Source organism: Macadamia integrifolia, chromosome 6 (assembly GCF_013358625.1).
Source record: "Macadamia integrifolia cultivar HAES 741 chromosome 6, SCU_Mint_v3, whole genome shotgun sequence".
In the NCBI taxonomy this organism is placed as follows: domain Eukaryota; kingdom Viridiplantae; phylum Streptophyta; class Magnoliopsida; order Proteales; family Proteaceae; genus Macadamia; species Macadamia integrifolia.
The window spans coordinates 1,178,247-1,194,237 of NC_056562.1; the positions used below are offsets into that span (position 1 = coordinate 1,178,247).

The 15,991-nt window shown below is 40.0% G+C and overlaps 2 protein-coding genes across 6 annotated transcripts in view; both read right to left on the reverse strand.

Annotated features, from left to right (window-relative positions):
- Positions 1 to 6,732: 6,732 nt before the first annotated feature.
- Positions 6,733 to 8,413, reverse strand: LOC122081547 (zinc finger CCCH domain-containing protein 15-like). 2 transcript variants are annotated; one of them, XM_042648719.1, is made up of 3 exons: positions 8,305 to 8,413; positions 7,312 to 8,002; positions 6,733 to 7,209 (listed from the first exon to the last, which is right to left on the reverse strand). In XM_042648719.1, exons 2-3 carry the CDS (start codon positions 7,987 to 7,989, stop codon positions 6,904 to 6,906), a joined length of 984 nt encoding a protein of 327 aa, XP_042504653.1. In that variant the 5' UTR covers positions 7,990 to 8,002; positions 8,305 to 8,413; the 3' UTR covers positions 6,733 to 6,903. The 2 variants fall into 2 exon arrangements, with proteins under 2 accessions (XP_042504653.1, XP_042504652.1); XM_042648718.1 differs by lacking the exon at positions 8,305 to 8,413 and adding an exon at positions 8,256 to 8,284.
- A 4,275-nt stretch (positions 8,414 to 12,688) lies between these two features.
- LOC122081741 (putative zinc finger protein At1g68190) overlaps positions 12,689 to 15,991 on the reverse strand; it is a 10,451-nt gene continuing 7,148 nt past the window's right edge. For 2 of the 4 annotated variants that reach the window (XM_042648973.1, XM_042648972.1), the window contains 3 exons: positions 15,239 to 15,368; positions 14,783 to 15,115; positions 12,689 to 13,121 (listed from right to left, as the gene is read on the reverse strand). In XM_042648973.1, coding sequence (XP_042504907.1) covers positions 15,350 to 15,368 — 19 coding nt within the window. In that variant the 3' untranslated portion in view covers positions 12,689 to 13,121; positions 14,783 to 15,115; positions 15,239 to 15,349. The remainder of the gene's footprint in view (positions 13,122 to 14,782; positions 15,116 to 15,238; positions 15,369 to 15,991) is intronic. The other 2 variants (XM_042648974.1, XM_042648975.1) reach the window with 2 other exon arrangements.

Here is a 15,991-nt window from a genome sequence, read left to right on the forward strand (position 1 = left end):
CCCATGCCAGGGGGTGGAACGGCCTACCCGCCATGGCCTAGGCTCGACACGACCTTGCCTTTGTCCACATTCTTTTTGATGGCCTACATAGACACCTCTTTCGTCCTCACCTCCACTGCAGCAAGTGCCCTATTGTCTACCTTTACGTTCACCACTACAAAACAGAGAAGAGCCGACCTGAGTTAGTATAAAGACCGAGCTAAATAGATGAAATGACCAGACTCGATTAGACCCTCACCAAGGACTTCACTCAACTCCCACTCATAGAGGAAGTTGTCATATTGTAGCATCCGGACCTCAACGACCTCCCTGCACAAACATATTTGTTAGGTTTGGAGATCGATCTCGGATAACTTTAGAGATTGGTTTAACACCAATAGAGTAGGCTTTGCCTAGCTACTCTTGAGGGGGTTCCCCTCCATGGTCACATAGAAATACCTCTCCTTCCACTTCTTCACTGAGGAGGGCATGTTAATGAACATCTTCAGATCGTTGTAGGGATCGTCTCTGTCCCTCTTGGTGAAGTAGTATCACCCCGAGATGTGCTGCTTCACCAAGAACATCTTGTGGAAGACCTCCAATGTTACAATTCGGCCCAACTTCGAGACGAACACCTCAAAGCCGAGAAGAATGCTCCAGGAGTATGGGGTGATTTGGATCGGGGCAAGACACCAGCACTCCAGAGCCAAGCTGACCAGCTCGGGCATCAGAATCCTAAAATCGCTTTGAAAGGCGACATCATAGAGGACCACCTCGTCCCCAGAAGTGTCTACGTGCTCGTCTTTGTCAGGGTCGCTCATCACCACATAATCGGGGATACCGTACCGACCCCAAATCAAGTTTAAGACCTTGTGCATAAGTATGCTCTGGGAGTTGACGGTAGTCTTCTTTTCATTAGAGGATGAAGCAGAGTTTTTCCCCCTCAGACTCTACTAGGCTTGCCTCAGGGACTTCAGCCCCTGATGGCCCTGCCACCAAAGTGCCCGTCACCACGACACTTAGGGGTTGAGCTAGGGCAACCGAGCCAAGATCACCCATGGTCGGGTCGATCGTAGACGAGACCACCTTGACAGACTCAGCACCTGAGCTACTGCCCAAGCCTGAGCTGCCACCAGAGCTTGAGCTGTCGTTAGAGCCTGGACAGCTTGAAGTGTCATCACGGGAGGATGAAGGATCGGGAATAGGACACTCTGGGTGGTTTTCCCCAAGCCTTATGGCCATCAAGGGGTTTGGCTGGGCGAGTTAGGGTCACGTACAGACGCCATGTCGGGATCACCAGGAATAACACTAGGAAACATGGAGGGCCGAGAGAAAGAAGAACAAGTCACAACCATAGTACGATCTTACTTACTGGTTGAAGGACGAGCTTGAGAATGATGCACTAGAGAGGACGAGCTAATGAAGACGAGCTGGTTGGAGAAAATGGTTGGTTGAAGTCAAGACGTCGACCTGCTCTGAGACTTTGAGGATGACTGCATCGAGGCTAGGAGTGAGCTGAACTAACTTTATCACTCGAACAAATGTGAAGTCTTCTGGGAAGAAATGTATCCTATTTATAGGTGAAGTTGGTGGAAAATGGATGGCTGGATCTGGTCGAGATCAATGGTCACCCAAAGCAGTCTCTTTGCCTACCTGAGTTGAAGTTACGACGCAGTGACATGCGGCAGGAGCCGCGTGTTTCATGCTAAACGAACGGCACACATGCAAGAAAGTCAACCGAATAAATGCTCTAGCTGTCTGACCCAGACTACTAAAGCGGGGGGCTGGTGATGAGGGTAAATACATCCCTGTCCTTAGCCAAGCCAAGCACGTTTGAACACCTCATGTCAAGCTGCCACCTCGGCCCCTTATAAGCTGACCTGCTGCCTCGCCCTCACCTCATGCCGAGCTATCACCTCAGCTTGGCATTATCAGGTAGGGCTCCCAAAAACATACTCTCATGCACTCCTATATTCAAGTGACTTGCACTTCCGAGATAAGAGGGGAATATTCCCGAAGTATGCCCTAGTATCTGGAATATTCCTAGCATCAGAGAGCCATTCCTCTCAAGGACTCCACGTCTAACAGGACTCTCTATGAATGTCTCATTTCCTCCCTCCATCAGTAGCCTATAAATACCAAGGTAAGCCTCCATTATGGAGATCGATCACTTCTTTTGACTGAAAAACTCTCTTGAGTATCTACTGTGGAAAGATCTAACTTAGGCATCAGAGAGTCCCCCATCAGGTTAGCTCGACTCTCTCCTGTCTTCTCTTCTGCGCAAATCTACTGGAGCATCAGGAGTTGCAAGGAAGATAGGCTAGTCAATTTTTACCGCATCAACTCCCATCATAACCCCCACTTGAATCCATATGCTCTTGCTACTTGTGATTATTATCGTTGCTACCCATCTGCTTCATCTTATTCTCTCTTTATTCGAACTAAAATAGAAGGTTTAGAGAGCGAGAGAGAGAGAGAGAGAGAGAGAGAGAGAGAAAATAGGTTACGAGCGAAGGATGCAAAGGAGTTACAGATAAAGGAAGAGAGACTTACAGGATAGAGATTTAGAGAGGGTAGGGAGACTGGGGATGGCAAAAGGAGTGGGTCATATATAAAGCAGAGGGAGATAACGTGCCTCTGGTCTTGTCTGAGCTGAGCTGGTCTGGGCAGAGCTGAGCTGAGCTGAGCTAAGTGGGAAGGAAAACTCTCTCTCTCTCTCTCTCTCTCTAAACTTCAAAGTTCAGTAGGAAATGAATGACTCGGTCGAAGCAAATGTATCACAATTCTTTTTTTTTTTTTTTTTTTTTTTTGCAAATGTATCACAATTCGCAGGAACATGTTTGTGGGAAACGCAAAAATTCTCCACTCACTCATTTTCTGATGCTATTTGATTTTCTAGATTCCTTACTCCTCACTCATTGCACAGGACTAGGGAATATAATTCCTACTGTGGGTTCGGCACTGCTTGCTCGACTCGAGGAAAAAAGGTTTCAATCCCTGGCTTTTCTTTTTCATTTTACTAATTAACAAAATTAATATCCCAATTAACTAACTAATTAATCATCATTTCATGAGTTTATATCAACTTTGGATAAAAAATCACCATCTCGGCAAAATGCTTACAACCAAAGTGATATGAGCTCCTACTTCACTATCAATGGAGAATAAGATTACAGCCGCTCGTCTTCACAGCTCTCTTAGACTACAAAGAATTTGTTGCTACATTTCATAGAGAATACATAGGCATAGTTTTAACGAAATACCATATAAGTCTTTGGGCACTATTTTAGTGCAGATTCTTGCCTCTCATAGATAAAGAACTAACCTGAAGCCAATCTTTGATGAAGACTCTCCAAAGCTCAAGTTAGTATACTCAGTGAGTAAGGAAAACTTTAGGTTGAGCTATGGGGGTTCAAAGTTGCTTACCTTGCTTTTCGGCTAAGTTTCTCTCATCTTGTGATTGACGAGGAATCCCATTGGTCCAGGGGTCCTTTTCCATGGTGACCTGGACTAGCTGGGGATTGGTGGATTTGGCCTTGTCTGGGCTGAGGTGGCTGATTTCATCATGAGTAAGTTAGGATCCTAACGGTTAACACATAGTTATCCTCAAGTCAAGTAACCATGGTTCTAACAATTGATCCAACCATGGTTGGCCATGAGTTGAATAACTATCTGACCACAATTTAGTTTGCTAACCAACTCTGGTTAGGTTCAAAGATAGTTTCGAATGTCACTATCACAAGATTGAGTGATCAGATCCAGGTGACACGTAGGTGGAGGATATGAAAAGGTGATCGTTTGTGGTGAATAGGGGAAGGGCAAGTAAGTCACCTGATCATCTAACTGTCCAAGGATTAGGTCCTCTGATCGTCTGATAATCTAGTCGTCTTAAGGTCATGTTGTCTGATGATCAGATAATCTGATAGTCCTAGGGTCATGTCGTCTGATTGTATGACCATCCTATTTACGATGTTCCAACCACGTGTCTGTTCCTTAGTGGCCAGTCATATTATGGTATATCACACTCCAAGTCTTATGGCCTCTTAACGGCCCTTCGGAATCAACCAACAAATACAAGCCAAGGATCGTACCCAACAGCATCAACTTAAGATATGTAGGCTTGCTGGCTTCTCAAAGAGATTGTGCTAGTTTTTTCGTATATCCTACCTAGTCTAATAAAGGAATTAATCAGTCAAGCCATGCTTTGAAGGAAAAAAAAAAGGTAGGATCTAAAGAAAGCTTGACTTTTAAGAAATGATAGACATAGATAACGCAATAGGACTACTTCAGGATGAGTACGACTTGAGGATAAGTTGAAATCATTTTTCAAACTGACGATGATGACAGAAGATGGAAGAAGAGCACCAGGTAAAAGGAAAAGAAACAGGCAAATCACTTTAGAATAGATATGTTCTTGACATGGGAAAAAGGTATAAAGGGCAGCTACAAGTCTCTGTGCTTATCTCTCCTATTTTTTCTCTACCATCGTTCATGCTTTTTGGTTGCTACATGACTTGGTCTTATTTACACACTTAATCCAGTTAGTGACTGTCCTCCAACTTCAAAAAGTCGTTGGCCAGTCTCCATCATTCATGTGTTCCTTTGCAATACGTGAGCCCATTGAAGGGTTATTAGGTCTCGCACACAACAAAATGACTCTGGCCGGCAAATTGGTGTAAGGAATACGTAAAATGATGAAAAAAAAAAAAAAAAAAAGCAAACAAAGAATCACACACTATAAAGATTATGTGGTTCTGCAAGATTATCTATCAACAGAGTGATTAAATTTCCTATACTATCAATGGATAATAGGATTACAATCACTTGTCTTCACGCCTCTTAAGATTATAGAGAATGAACCATTGCTACAAATTTATGGCAAAATCTATATAGATACATGTTAAGTTTTGTCTTGAATTCTTGACCTATTTTGAAGATTGACCTGCTCCGACATATTTTGGTAGCGATCCGAATGGGAAGTTTTCTAAGATCTGTGATGGAAGCAGAGGGGTTGGGCCCTCGACTTGGAGTATATAATGTACTATTGTCTTGTTGAGAAAATCATTGTATTTTGGGGGGGTTTTTCGAGCTAGGGGTTTAGGGCGAGTTTTCTTGCCGCTGCTTGGGTGTAATATCTCTTTTGCGTAGTGAAACATCTTCTTCTTCGCCCGAGGACATAGCACACCACACTAGTGTGTGAACCTCGTTAAATCTATATGTTGTGCAGATCTTTTTGTCTATTTATTTTCGTATTTCTTGGTGTTTGATCTAACAACACATATTACTGAAACACCTATATAGTCTTAAATGGTCCTTGCAACCTCTTAATTTTTTCAACAACCCTTTAGGATTAATCTGTAATTCATCTGACAAAATACAAGACATCGAACACCAACAAATGAGTCTAGTGGAATCGATTTTTTTCTTTGGCACCAACTAGAGTTAACACATATAGCTTCATAGGATGGGCTAGGAGTTTTTATGCTAAGCCCATGAGATATGTAACATGAAAGGCATTGGACTGGGAGAAGTCAGTCTATCACAGGCCATATATTCTTTGATTCAAGTGGGCAAATCGGAAAATTTTCTGGGCCAGCCCAAGCCATTTTTTTTTTTTTTCGGTAACTACCCTATGGAAGGAGGGGGCCACCGAAATAAGGGTCAAAAGGTTTAAACTCAAGATCTCCTGATGAGCTGATTTAAGCACTACAACTTCACCAGGAATTTTCATCAGTCATCACTATTGAAAAGTAAACAATGTCATATCATATGAAATTTGGCAAAATGGTAATAAAGCATTGCTTAGCATAGGGGTGTCAAAAAACAAAACTTGTTAAACCGATCGAACAAACTCAGATTGAACTGATTCCCTATCAAACAGGCTTCAGTTTGGGGTATTGTGAAACTGAAAAATATATATATATATAATAAATAAATAAATAAAAATAAAAATTTCTTCAATTTTTTATATATATGATAAATCGAAATCAAACCAAACCAAGTCCAATATCAATCCAATAAAAAGCCACTAAGAGAAAACTGAAATTGAGTCTCCCACTGATTCAGTCCAATTGAAACTGACTGAACCAACCATTTGACACCCAATTTTGACCATGTAGTATATGCCATGACCATTTCTAACTGTATCGATAGAAAGGGCACATCTTGGATTAGCTCCAGATTAAATTTGGTGGTCAAACACAAACATAACCAACTTATAGTGGATAGTCTCTGTGACTTCATAACCAATTTTGGAACTAGTTTTCTCATGTGTACAATCCAAGACTAGGCTATGAGGTCTACCTATATACCAAATTTGGAAACTAGATGCATCATATGATAGATAATAAAGTAGCCCTTGTTCTGTTATGAACATTAGGATAGTCTAGTGGTGGTAGCTTCGGCTTATGGAGCCTCCACCTAGGGGAGGAGGTTGTGAGATCGAACCCTGTAGTACTCATTGTGTGAGTGTGTGTGTTTTCTTATTTATTCTGTACCCACAGGTGAATTAAAAAAAAAAAATTGTTACCACCTGATCATCGAAATATGGACAAAATTAGAGAGAGAGAGAGAGAGAGAGAGGTTGGAAATGGAATTGGGCATGAATGATAACTCCAATCGAATATTGCTTACTGTGCCGGTATCAAATATCATGATTACAGAAGGCTGGTCGTGTGATTAGTTGGTGATCCACTGATCCCTGTGTGATGCAATGCCAGCAGCAGCAGCCAAAGCCATATTAAGGAACAGAAGGAAGAAAATAAATGAATTATTGATTACTTATAACATGTAATTAATTAATACAAAAAAATGGAGTCCCTCTTTAGCTGAAGTCACTGTCCATGTCCTTCCAGCGCAAGATCATCCCGAATCAAGATATTTCATCAATGATCAACTACTTACACTTACTCTCATACTTATTCATTAAGGTTTTAAAGCAGAGCCCACAAATCTCTCCTCCTCTGTAAGCGCGTGGCGGAAGTGGCAGCGGTGGCCATACGAACATTTATCTCCGGCGAGAACCATCCGGCAAACCTCCGTCTTATAGCGAGGGTGGCGAATAACAGGGCGAAGCTCAGAGACGCCGTGTGCAAACTGACAATGGTCTCCGTAAGGACACGTACCAGTCTCTTGCCACTTGTTGCACAACTCCGTCTTGAACATTCCTTGATTGAACACCTCCAACTCCACGGCTTCCTCTTCTTTCTTTCCGCAAGTCACCGGCACATGCTGTGCCATACACATACATGCCAACCTCATTAAAAGCAAAGACAGAAGCACAAAACCGAGCAATAATAACCAATAGGTAAGAGGTAAGGGAGTTTCTTCTACCGTTCCATTAGCGACGGGACTAGCAACTCGGAGTCGGCTGGTGCCACTTGAAGTTCCATCGCTTCCATGGGTTTGATTCATCTTCAAGTACCCATTGGAACGAACTGAAATGCTCTTCGGTAAAGAAACCCGCTCCAAGCTCCTCTTCTCGAATGGATAATTTCCTATTACACTTGTTGGACTCGCATCCAGAGGATCAGCCGAAACGCGACTAGCCAGTACCTTATCTCCAAGACACAGACGATGGAAATCGTTAATGATCGATGGAGAAGGATAACTAGACGGGATGAAACGGTTCCGAAGGAAAGCTTGAGTTAAGAGACTCAATCGATCGGTCAATTCAATATTCGCCATTTGAAATTCTGCCTTCTCTTGCCGAAGAGCTTCCTTCTCTTTGAGAACTTCCTGAAGATGATTATAGCATAAACGGTACCGATCGACCAGTTGGTCGTATTCTAAGGTGAGACGAGCTAGGTAGAGTTGACTCTCTGTGGCTATTTCGTTTCTATCTTCGTCGCAGGAGCAACCAGAGAGGCTTAGTGAGTCGGAGTTCGAGAGAGATGTTTTCGTAGGGAATGAAGAGGAACAGAAAGAACTGAAACCGAAGCCTTCATATTGCGATGGTGGTGAAGCAGAAGGACTGAAGCCATCATCGGTGGAAGATTTTTCTTTCTGCATTTGTTGAATGGATCTGAGCATAAAATAGAGAAATCTTAAATCATTTCTTCAATCAACATTTGGAATTCTTCTCTTCTAATGTTTCCATCTGAAAGAAATCAATTGGAAAATCACAGATATCATAGAGCTTGTCAAAAGCTTCATGATCTCCAGATCTGAATCTCCCAGCAGATAAAAAGCAAAACAGAGATATAATTTACCAGAAATGGAAAACAACATTTTACATTGAACTGAAAATTTTTCAGTAATAAATAGCAAAAGGATACGTAAAAGAGATCATCGATTGCTTCAAGACCGCGATTTCAAGAAACTTACAAGCACAAGAGGTAATAAGCTCTATGTGTTTTGAGAAAGGGAAGAGGAGATAGAATTGGAGAAAGAAAAAAACAGAAATAGAATTCCGATAAAAAGAAGGGGACGAACTACTTTATATAGAGATTTGGAGGAGAGGCAAGATCGCTTCCGGGGAGACCAGAGTCGGATCATAAACCGTTACAGAAATTCCAACAGAATTTGCGCGCGCACCCTCTCGTACTCTCATTGGCTCATTGCAGAACCAATACCAAGACGAAGTACGATTTAATTACCATAATAACACTGAAGAGTTACAGTTCTCGAATTTTGTGAAGGGGCGTTCAGGTAATTTCTCAAAACAGTCACATGGGTTTACTTACTGGAAAGGCAGAAACCCGGATAGAGTAGAGGGAGCTGTCAGCTGTAGGCTGCAACAATCAGAGGCGCTACAAGAATCCCAGAACCACAAAAGGAAACACATATGGTCGATCAGTGTTTGAGGTATCGGGATCGGCCTGTGCCGATACGTATAAGTGGAATGGTACGGACCAAGGGTAAAAACGATGAAGAAAAATCTATTTTTAAAGGAAAACCAGGGACAAAACAGCAGATTCGTTTCGGTGTCACTATGGGTCTATTGAATGTAAAAAGTGTTGAATTACCAATTGAATTAAAAAATGAAGGGTTTTAACACTGCAATGTGACCCTGCATCGATGTAAAGACCAATAAGAGTACATAGGGAAGCATAATCAGTAACAAAATTTATGTGTTTTATGGGGTAGGACAATCATTTCACCCTTGAATCCTGAGTGTAGAAGCCACGTTGCATTTTAAGTTTCTTTTTAATCTTATCAATTTTATCCCTAATACAGACAATAATCACGAGTAAAAAAAAACCCTAGAACTTCAATGTAGTCCATAGTCAACGTCACCAAGCCATGGTATCAGTCTCATATCAACATATCGGTCGATAATGTATTATTTTTATTATTGTCGGACCTCGATAAGTATTCACAGTCGACCAAAAAATGGATCATTTTTCAAATGACATCAATTACAAACCTGATACAGCCCAGTTTCAACCGATCCACAGCGGTATTGTATCGATATCAGTTGGGACTGATATGAACACGGATAGCAATACCTAGAACTAGTCAATTACGAATCTTCACTAGCCGTATGATTAATAATTAATACAAGGGTAGCTTCGTCTACGGTCATTATGGAAGGTGAAGGGCATGATCACATCATAAAATTGACCTCATTATAGATCAACGGTCAAGATCATATGGTAGTCAGGGATTAGCTTAATTTTTGGGCGACCCGCATCCCTCTATGATATGCTAAGATGATTCTAACAACCTTGGTGGGCCATGGGTTGGGCGTTTGGGGACCAATCCTTAGGAGTTGAGACCATCTAGATGTGATGTGTAGTGGCCATGTTTTAGTGGTTATAGTAGTAGTAATTAGTAGTAATGGATTTGGATATTAGTAATTTAAGGTTGTCAATTCTCCTTAAAAAATAAAAAATAAACTAAACTAACTAAGGAGTAAAAAAAAAAAAAAAAGACTGTTAAATAGTTGGTTTGATTTTAGTTAAAAATTAAAATTGCTTATTAAATAGTTTGATTTGGTTTTGAATCGTTAGACTGATGATTTTGAACCGTGCAAAAATTATTAAGACCAGATTTGATATGATTTCTATTCTAATTTTAAATTGATTTTATAAAATAGTAAATAAATATATTTTTAGTCAAGAAATTGAAATTGTTTTGATCACATCAATCTGAAATATTTCAAGGATAAAAAATCTATTAGGCAATTCAATTTCTGAGAACAAATCCTCTATTTTTCTTTGGGAGAGGGTAGAGGTGGAGCGTGGAGGTGGGAGCAGGGGCGAGGGTCCAGGAAGGGGTGATAGTTGCAATGGCGCAGGGGAGGTGTGACGGTGGAGGTGGTGATGGTGGAGTGGTGGTGGCATGTTGGTAGTGAGACCATTAGGAGAAGAAGAAGAGTGGTGTTTTATTTTCAACATAAAAATGTTACTTCTTTTCCCATCAAATTAATCATACGTTCATTCAAAGTAAAAGTGAAATCAATTTCATTTTTAAAACCACTATAATTTTCCAAAATAGAAATCACCTCTTGGCACTGAAATCAAATTTCTTATCAAATCAAGGAGTCAGAACTGAATCAAATCATTTAATAAACCATTTATACAACGTTATTTCTTCCTTCTATCTTCGTCTCGGCTCATTTGAGTTCTAAAGTCACAAAATCGAGACCAAACTATTTAAGATCTAAAAACCGTTTATGAACCTATTACCTCAAATCAGTAACAAAACCAAGAACACAACCGTTTAAAAAATAGATTCGGTTTCACAAACAAAAACCGTATAATAAAAGGTTCGTTTTCGGTTTCCTTCTACACTCTAGAAATTGAATTGAATCAAAATATTTAAACCTAAAACACACCGCTTAATGCGCTTAATTAATACCATATCGGCCAATATGTATAAGTATTGACGAATATCAATACTAATACGAAATTAAGAGGGATCAATTGTATCACTAGTGGAAAGGTAAAATGGTCTAAATTTGGGGTAAAATGGTGCGATCTGACTTGATATGATCAACCTGTATCAACATGAGTATTAGTATCTGCCGAGATTGGCTACCGATACCATATACTAAAAACCTTGGTAGTGAGTACACGAGCATGGATGCTTGTGTTTGCTTGGGTTGAAAGATTGTAGAGTGGTGGCGGTAGTTTGGTTTTCCTATCATTCATTATTCACATGAGTTGTAGATTAAGACATTTTTATAACTTAATATTTAAAAAGAATTTTCCAAAAGAGACCATCATTTGTTGTATAGTTGCTTCATTATCACAACTATAACTAACTCTGTATAGTTATGGTTGTCCCATCAAATCTATGTAGGACGTTTGGTGAACGAAGCACATTTCCTGTGTTGGAACACTTAGGTGGCTAAGTTGTTAGGGTGGTCCTAAACTCCTACTAGTTCACTATATTGATTCGATTGTTTGTCACTTAATATTATGGAATATGGTCTGTGTAATCAATCAGGTATATTTACATGGAGCTGTAGCCATTGACATTGACCAAATAAGATAAAAAGGCAACAAAGTAATCTGATCGTACAGAAAATTTTAATTTGGATGTAATACCATTTCTGCCCCTTGGGGGTTGGAAGTGTAGTACCCTAGAATTAATCTTTTTTTTTTTTTGGCTAACTAAGGGTATTTGACTGGCTCCGCTCGTTCATATTGACCCCAAGACTGCATAGACAGGGTCATATCGGGGTTGAATGAGAAACATTCAACTTTTACAGAAAGCAATAAAGAGTACTAAACACTATGGGGTGAGTGGCCCCAAGGAGATAAGAGCAGTTGAACTTAGACCCACACACATTCTTTAAAAAAAAAAAAAAAAAAGCTTGTCACTTCTTTTGAATTTCCACATAATTGTTGGTCTCCAATTGATACGGCAATGAAAAACAGAAAAAACAGATGGAGCCAAGGGTGTCAAAAAGCCTAGTCAGCCCGAACCCACCCTAACTTGCCTTGGGTCCGAACAGGGACTGGGCTGAGATTTTAACACATAGGGTGGGCTAGGGTTGAGAATTTCAGGCCCGAACCCAGGTTGGGCTGGGCCTGGATTGAGGTCTCATCCCAACCCAACCCGACCCAACCTAATCCAACTCAACCCTACATATTAAGTTTATAATAAATAAATTTGTTAATAACTTTAATGGGTACTTATAGAAAAAGGTCTATAAAAAATCTTTCGTTTTCCACAGTTTGCATACATACTAAAACTTTGGTCTTTGACCTCAGCAATGCATCAATAGTACTGAGCTGGGCTAGTTGGGTTAAACCAGGCCCAATCAAGGTCCATCAGGATTGGGCTGGGTTAGGCTAAACCCGACAGGGTTGGTTGTGCTTGGGCTGAGATTTCCCAACTCAACTTAGGGCTGGGCAGCACTTGGGTTGAGTTAAGAGACCTTAGGGTTGGGCTGAGTTTTTTAAAACCCAGCCCATTGGCACCCCTAGAAGGAGCTATATTGTTTTCATCGATCAGTGCCAAATTGGAAATGGGTTGATTGGTGAGCCCTTCCGTGGCATTAACACCATCTCAGTTCATTTTAATTGCCACTGAACTTCATAGCACGGTGTTTCAGGGTGCAAGGTTGTCTGATCATCTTATAACTTGAAAACGACCACTGTGGTCAAAACCTCAAGAGTTCCACATTTGCTGAATTACTATTAACTGTTTCTATGTCTCAATTTCATTGCTTTAATTGGATAGAAACCTCAGCGCCTGCACACATTAGGGATGCCGAGCAACAAAGTTAAGTTTTTATATCTCCCAAATCTCTGGATTGAAAGGGAAAAACAAAACTGGAGATTTTATAATACTCTGGAAGTCGTAATTGCAACAGATCCATGAGCACAAGTAGAAATGAAGCTAAAATTTCTGTTCTAAGCCAATGTTTAGAGTTTAAATATACCCAGCCTTCAGCTTCACAGCTCTGGCTATGTTAGAACCATATCATGGCTATACATGCATAGGGGAAAAAATAAAGGTTGAATACAAGCCATATAAACAGAATGAAACCAGCATACCTGCTGTTGATTTGCTTTTAGATTGAACATAAACAGAAGCCACTGAAATGAAGGAAGCATTTTTATCAGAGCTTTTTGTCATATCTTAGCATTGGGTGTGTACCGTCTGCCTTGACAAATCAGTCTCTCACCCACTTCTAATCATCAGCTCAAGCTTCTGGAGAAGCATACTGGATTCATTTTCCATATCTGAAACACAAAAGGTAAAATTAGATGAGTTTATTATATAGGAGCATCACCAATACATGCATGAAGAACATGCATCCAAAGCCATATCTGTATGTTAAACTCAACACTCTACTTCAGGTCAGAGGCGTATTTGGAGGGCTAGTGCCTATATTCTCGAATTCCAGTTTATTTCCTCAATGCCCTAGATTTGTGGTTGGAGCTCTTCAACAGAATAAAAAGACAGATCTCTTGGTTGAGCTAAACAATTAACTTTATCTCATAGACTGCTCCATCTTTTCCAAAGTACAGATATTTTTCAGTTATTTTCTTGTTTTTTTGCTTGGAATTCATTTTTCTTAACAATGACACAAAAGTAAAATGTAATACATAAATTTTCAACCAGAGACGAAGATCATACCATCTTGCCATGTATCATTCTTCAGGAAATAAAAAATGTTTTAAATGAATTTATTTCCGTATCATTTGATATATAAATTTCAGGGTACATTTTTCTGATCTATTCAAAGACATGCCTGCAAAAAAGCCCCTTTTTCCCCTGTACTAATTGGTATCTAACTTATAATATGTGACAAGATTGCATCTTTACCAGAAAAATGAAATAAATCAGAAAAATGTTTCACCCAACTTTTTTTATGGAAAAAGGAGAAGTGGGTCATTTCAGCACCTTTCCAAATTGTATGCCTTTAACATAGAGAAAACTAAGCAACTCACCACATGCAGTAGCAAGATATGATAACTGGATACAGATATGAATACAAAGATTGATGCAAGGAATGGGGACACAAACTTTCATTAAGGGCCTGAAGGGGGTCCTGAGGTTGATGATGGGGTTATTCTCATAAGGCTACAGAGGCCAGGTTTCAGCCCCCTGGAGTCAAAATGAAAGTTATGTTTTCTGCGGGAGGTTCAGTCTATCCTATCAATCTGTGAGCCAAAGGTTCCAGTCCAACAGTTATGCGCGAACATGTCCTTCAATTATCATGGGCTTTACCTGATGCCAAGATGGATATTGATACAGGTACCACATCTAACATGTTGATACCAATAAAAAGGGCATACCCAATGCACAGAGCTCCTGCCACTGTGGGTCTTGGGAGGGTCATAACGAATGCAGCCTTACCCTTACTTCACGGAGAGGCTGTTTCCTGAATCGAACTCATGACCACTAGGTTGCAATGGAGCAACCTTACCACTGCCCAAGGCCCACCCTCTTTGATATAATATGCTGATACCAATCTTTTACTTCACTTTTTCTTCTTTTAAAGCCTTTTTCTTCTTTTAAAGCCCCATCCTCATTCCTTAGAAATATAAAACTCCCAAAAAACAAATTTGTCATGCAAAACTCAATGAAATTCATGAGTACACTACTGCACTTGCATGATTTTATTGACAAGGCATAAGAAAATTTCTGGGAGACAGGATAATGACCAATAGTCCAGTAAGAAATGATAAAATTTATTTGAAAAATTCACACAGTATCATCATATGCCAAGATGTTGTCATATGCAGGTGTCATAGGAAAAGATAATGAACAAGTATGGCCAAGTGTTTTTTCAGTTTTCTTTTCTTCATCATATGCCAAGATGTTGTCAACTGAAGAATACATATTTTCTTAATGAAATCCAATAAAATGAATGATTAATGAGATAAAAAAACCATACATCTCTGCATTACTGAATCTGAATCTTCTTGTTGTTTATCCTCAAATCTTTTTCTCTGTATTTAAGCAGCTCTACGTTAATCGCTTAGTTTAGGTCTTGTCCCAAGTATGAACTGAGATAGAGCTATTGGAGGGGAAGGATCCATGTAGTCGACCCCATTTATCTGAGATTCTCCTGACTTGCTGGGTTGTGCCTCTTTCCTCTTCCCTCTTCCTTTCATTTCTTATTTCTCATTTCTTCATTTCTCCTATTTTGTTTAGACCTCAGTTTTCCCTACTTTGTTTTGCACGGATCCTTGCAGCCTCTCTCTGTGTTGGAGCAATGGCATGGCTTCTACATGTGCAAGGCCAACAAAAAGAATCACACTCAAACTATAAAAGAGTATGATAATATCATAACAGCTTTAGACTCAATACGTTGATCATGCAGAGAACTGATATAAAAAAGAGGGCATACCTTCAAACGGCTCCCTGTCACATTAACAGTGTCAGATTCGTATCCTTCTGACTCGACAAATCAGCCTTTCACCTGCTTCCATACATTGACTCTAGCTTTCTGAGCAGCATATCAGATTCGTTTCTCATACCTGAACATAGGGACATGCAAAGAAAAATTAGATTTGTTCAGAAGGGAGTATAACCAGTACATACAAAAAGATATATGGGTAAAAGTTGATGCAATGCTTTGTGTTCCTTGTAGTTCAGCTTTGTTCCACCTTCTTATATTTGTGGCAGGTCCTCACTCTATGTTAAAGATATGGGTATTTGGTTAGATGACAGATGATCAAGTCGTAGCACGTCATACCCCTTGATTTTTCTTGTACAGTTTCTAACAGGGGAAAGGTGAAAGATTAGCAGCTGAATCTGTCAAACTGAAATATATATATATATATATAAGGAACTCTTACAAACCTATCATCATTAACGTCAACTCAGACATCAAATGGTGCACGGTTAAAAGTTGTGGGTGTTATACTGTTATATCTACTCTAGGACATGATTCTAGCGAGCAGCTACCTGCCTGACTGAAGTGGTGTGCTTCTGGTGTCTCTGCATCAATCTTAATTTCTACCTATGTTATAAAACATAGGAATGAGGTTCAGGAACCAACAGAAACTTCTGACATGTGGAGGCATTATTGGTTCTTCTGACAGTTGGATAGAGAAGCAATTTTCTCAACACATGTCAATTTTAGTGCCCCTCCCCCTCC

Coding starts and splice junctions, on each gene's coding strand:
- LOC122081547 (XM_042648718.1), bottom strand. Junction 7,210..7,311: donor GTCCCGTCGCTAATGGAACG/GTAGAAGAAACT, acceptor TGTATGGCACAG/CATGTGCCGGTGACTTGCGG.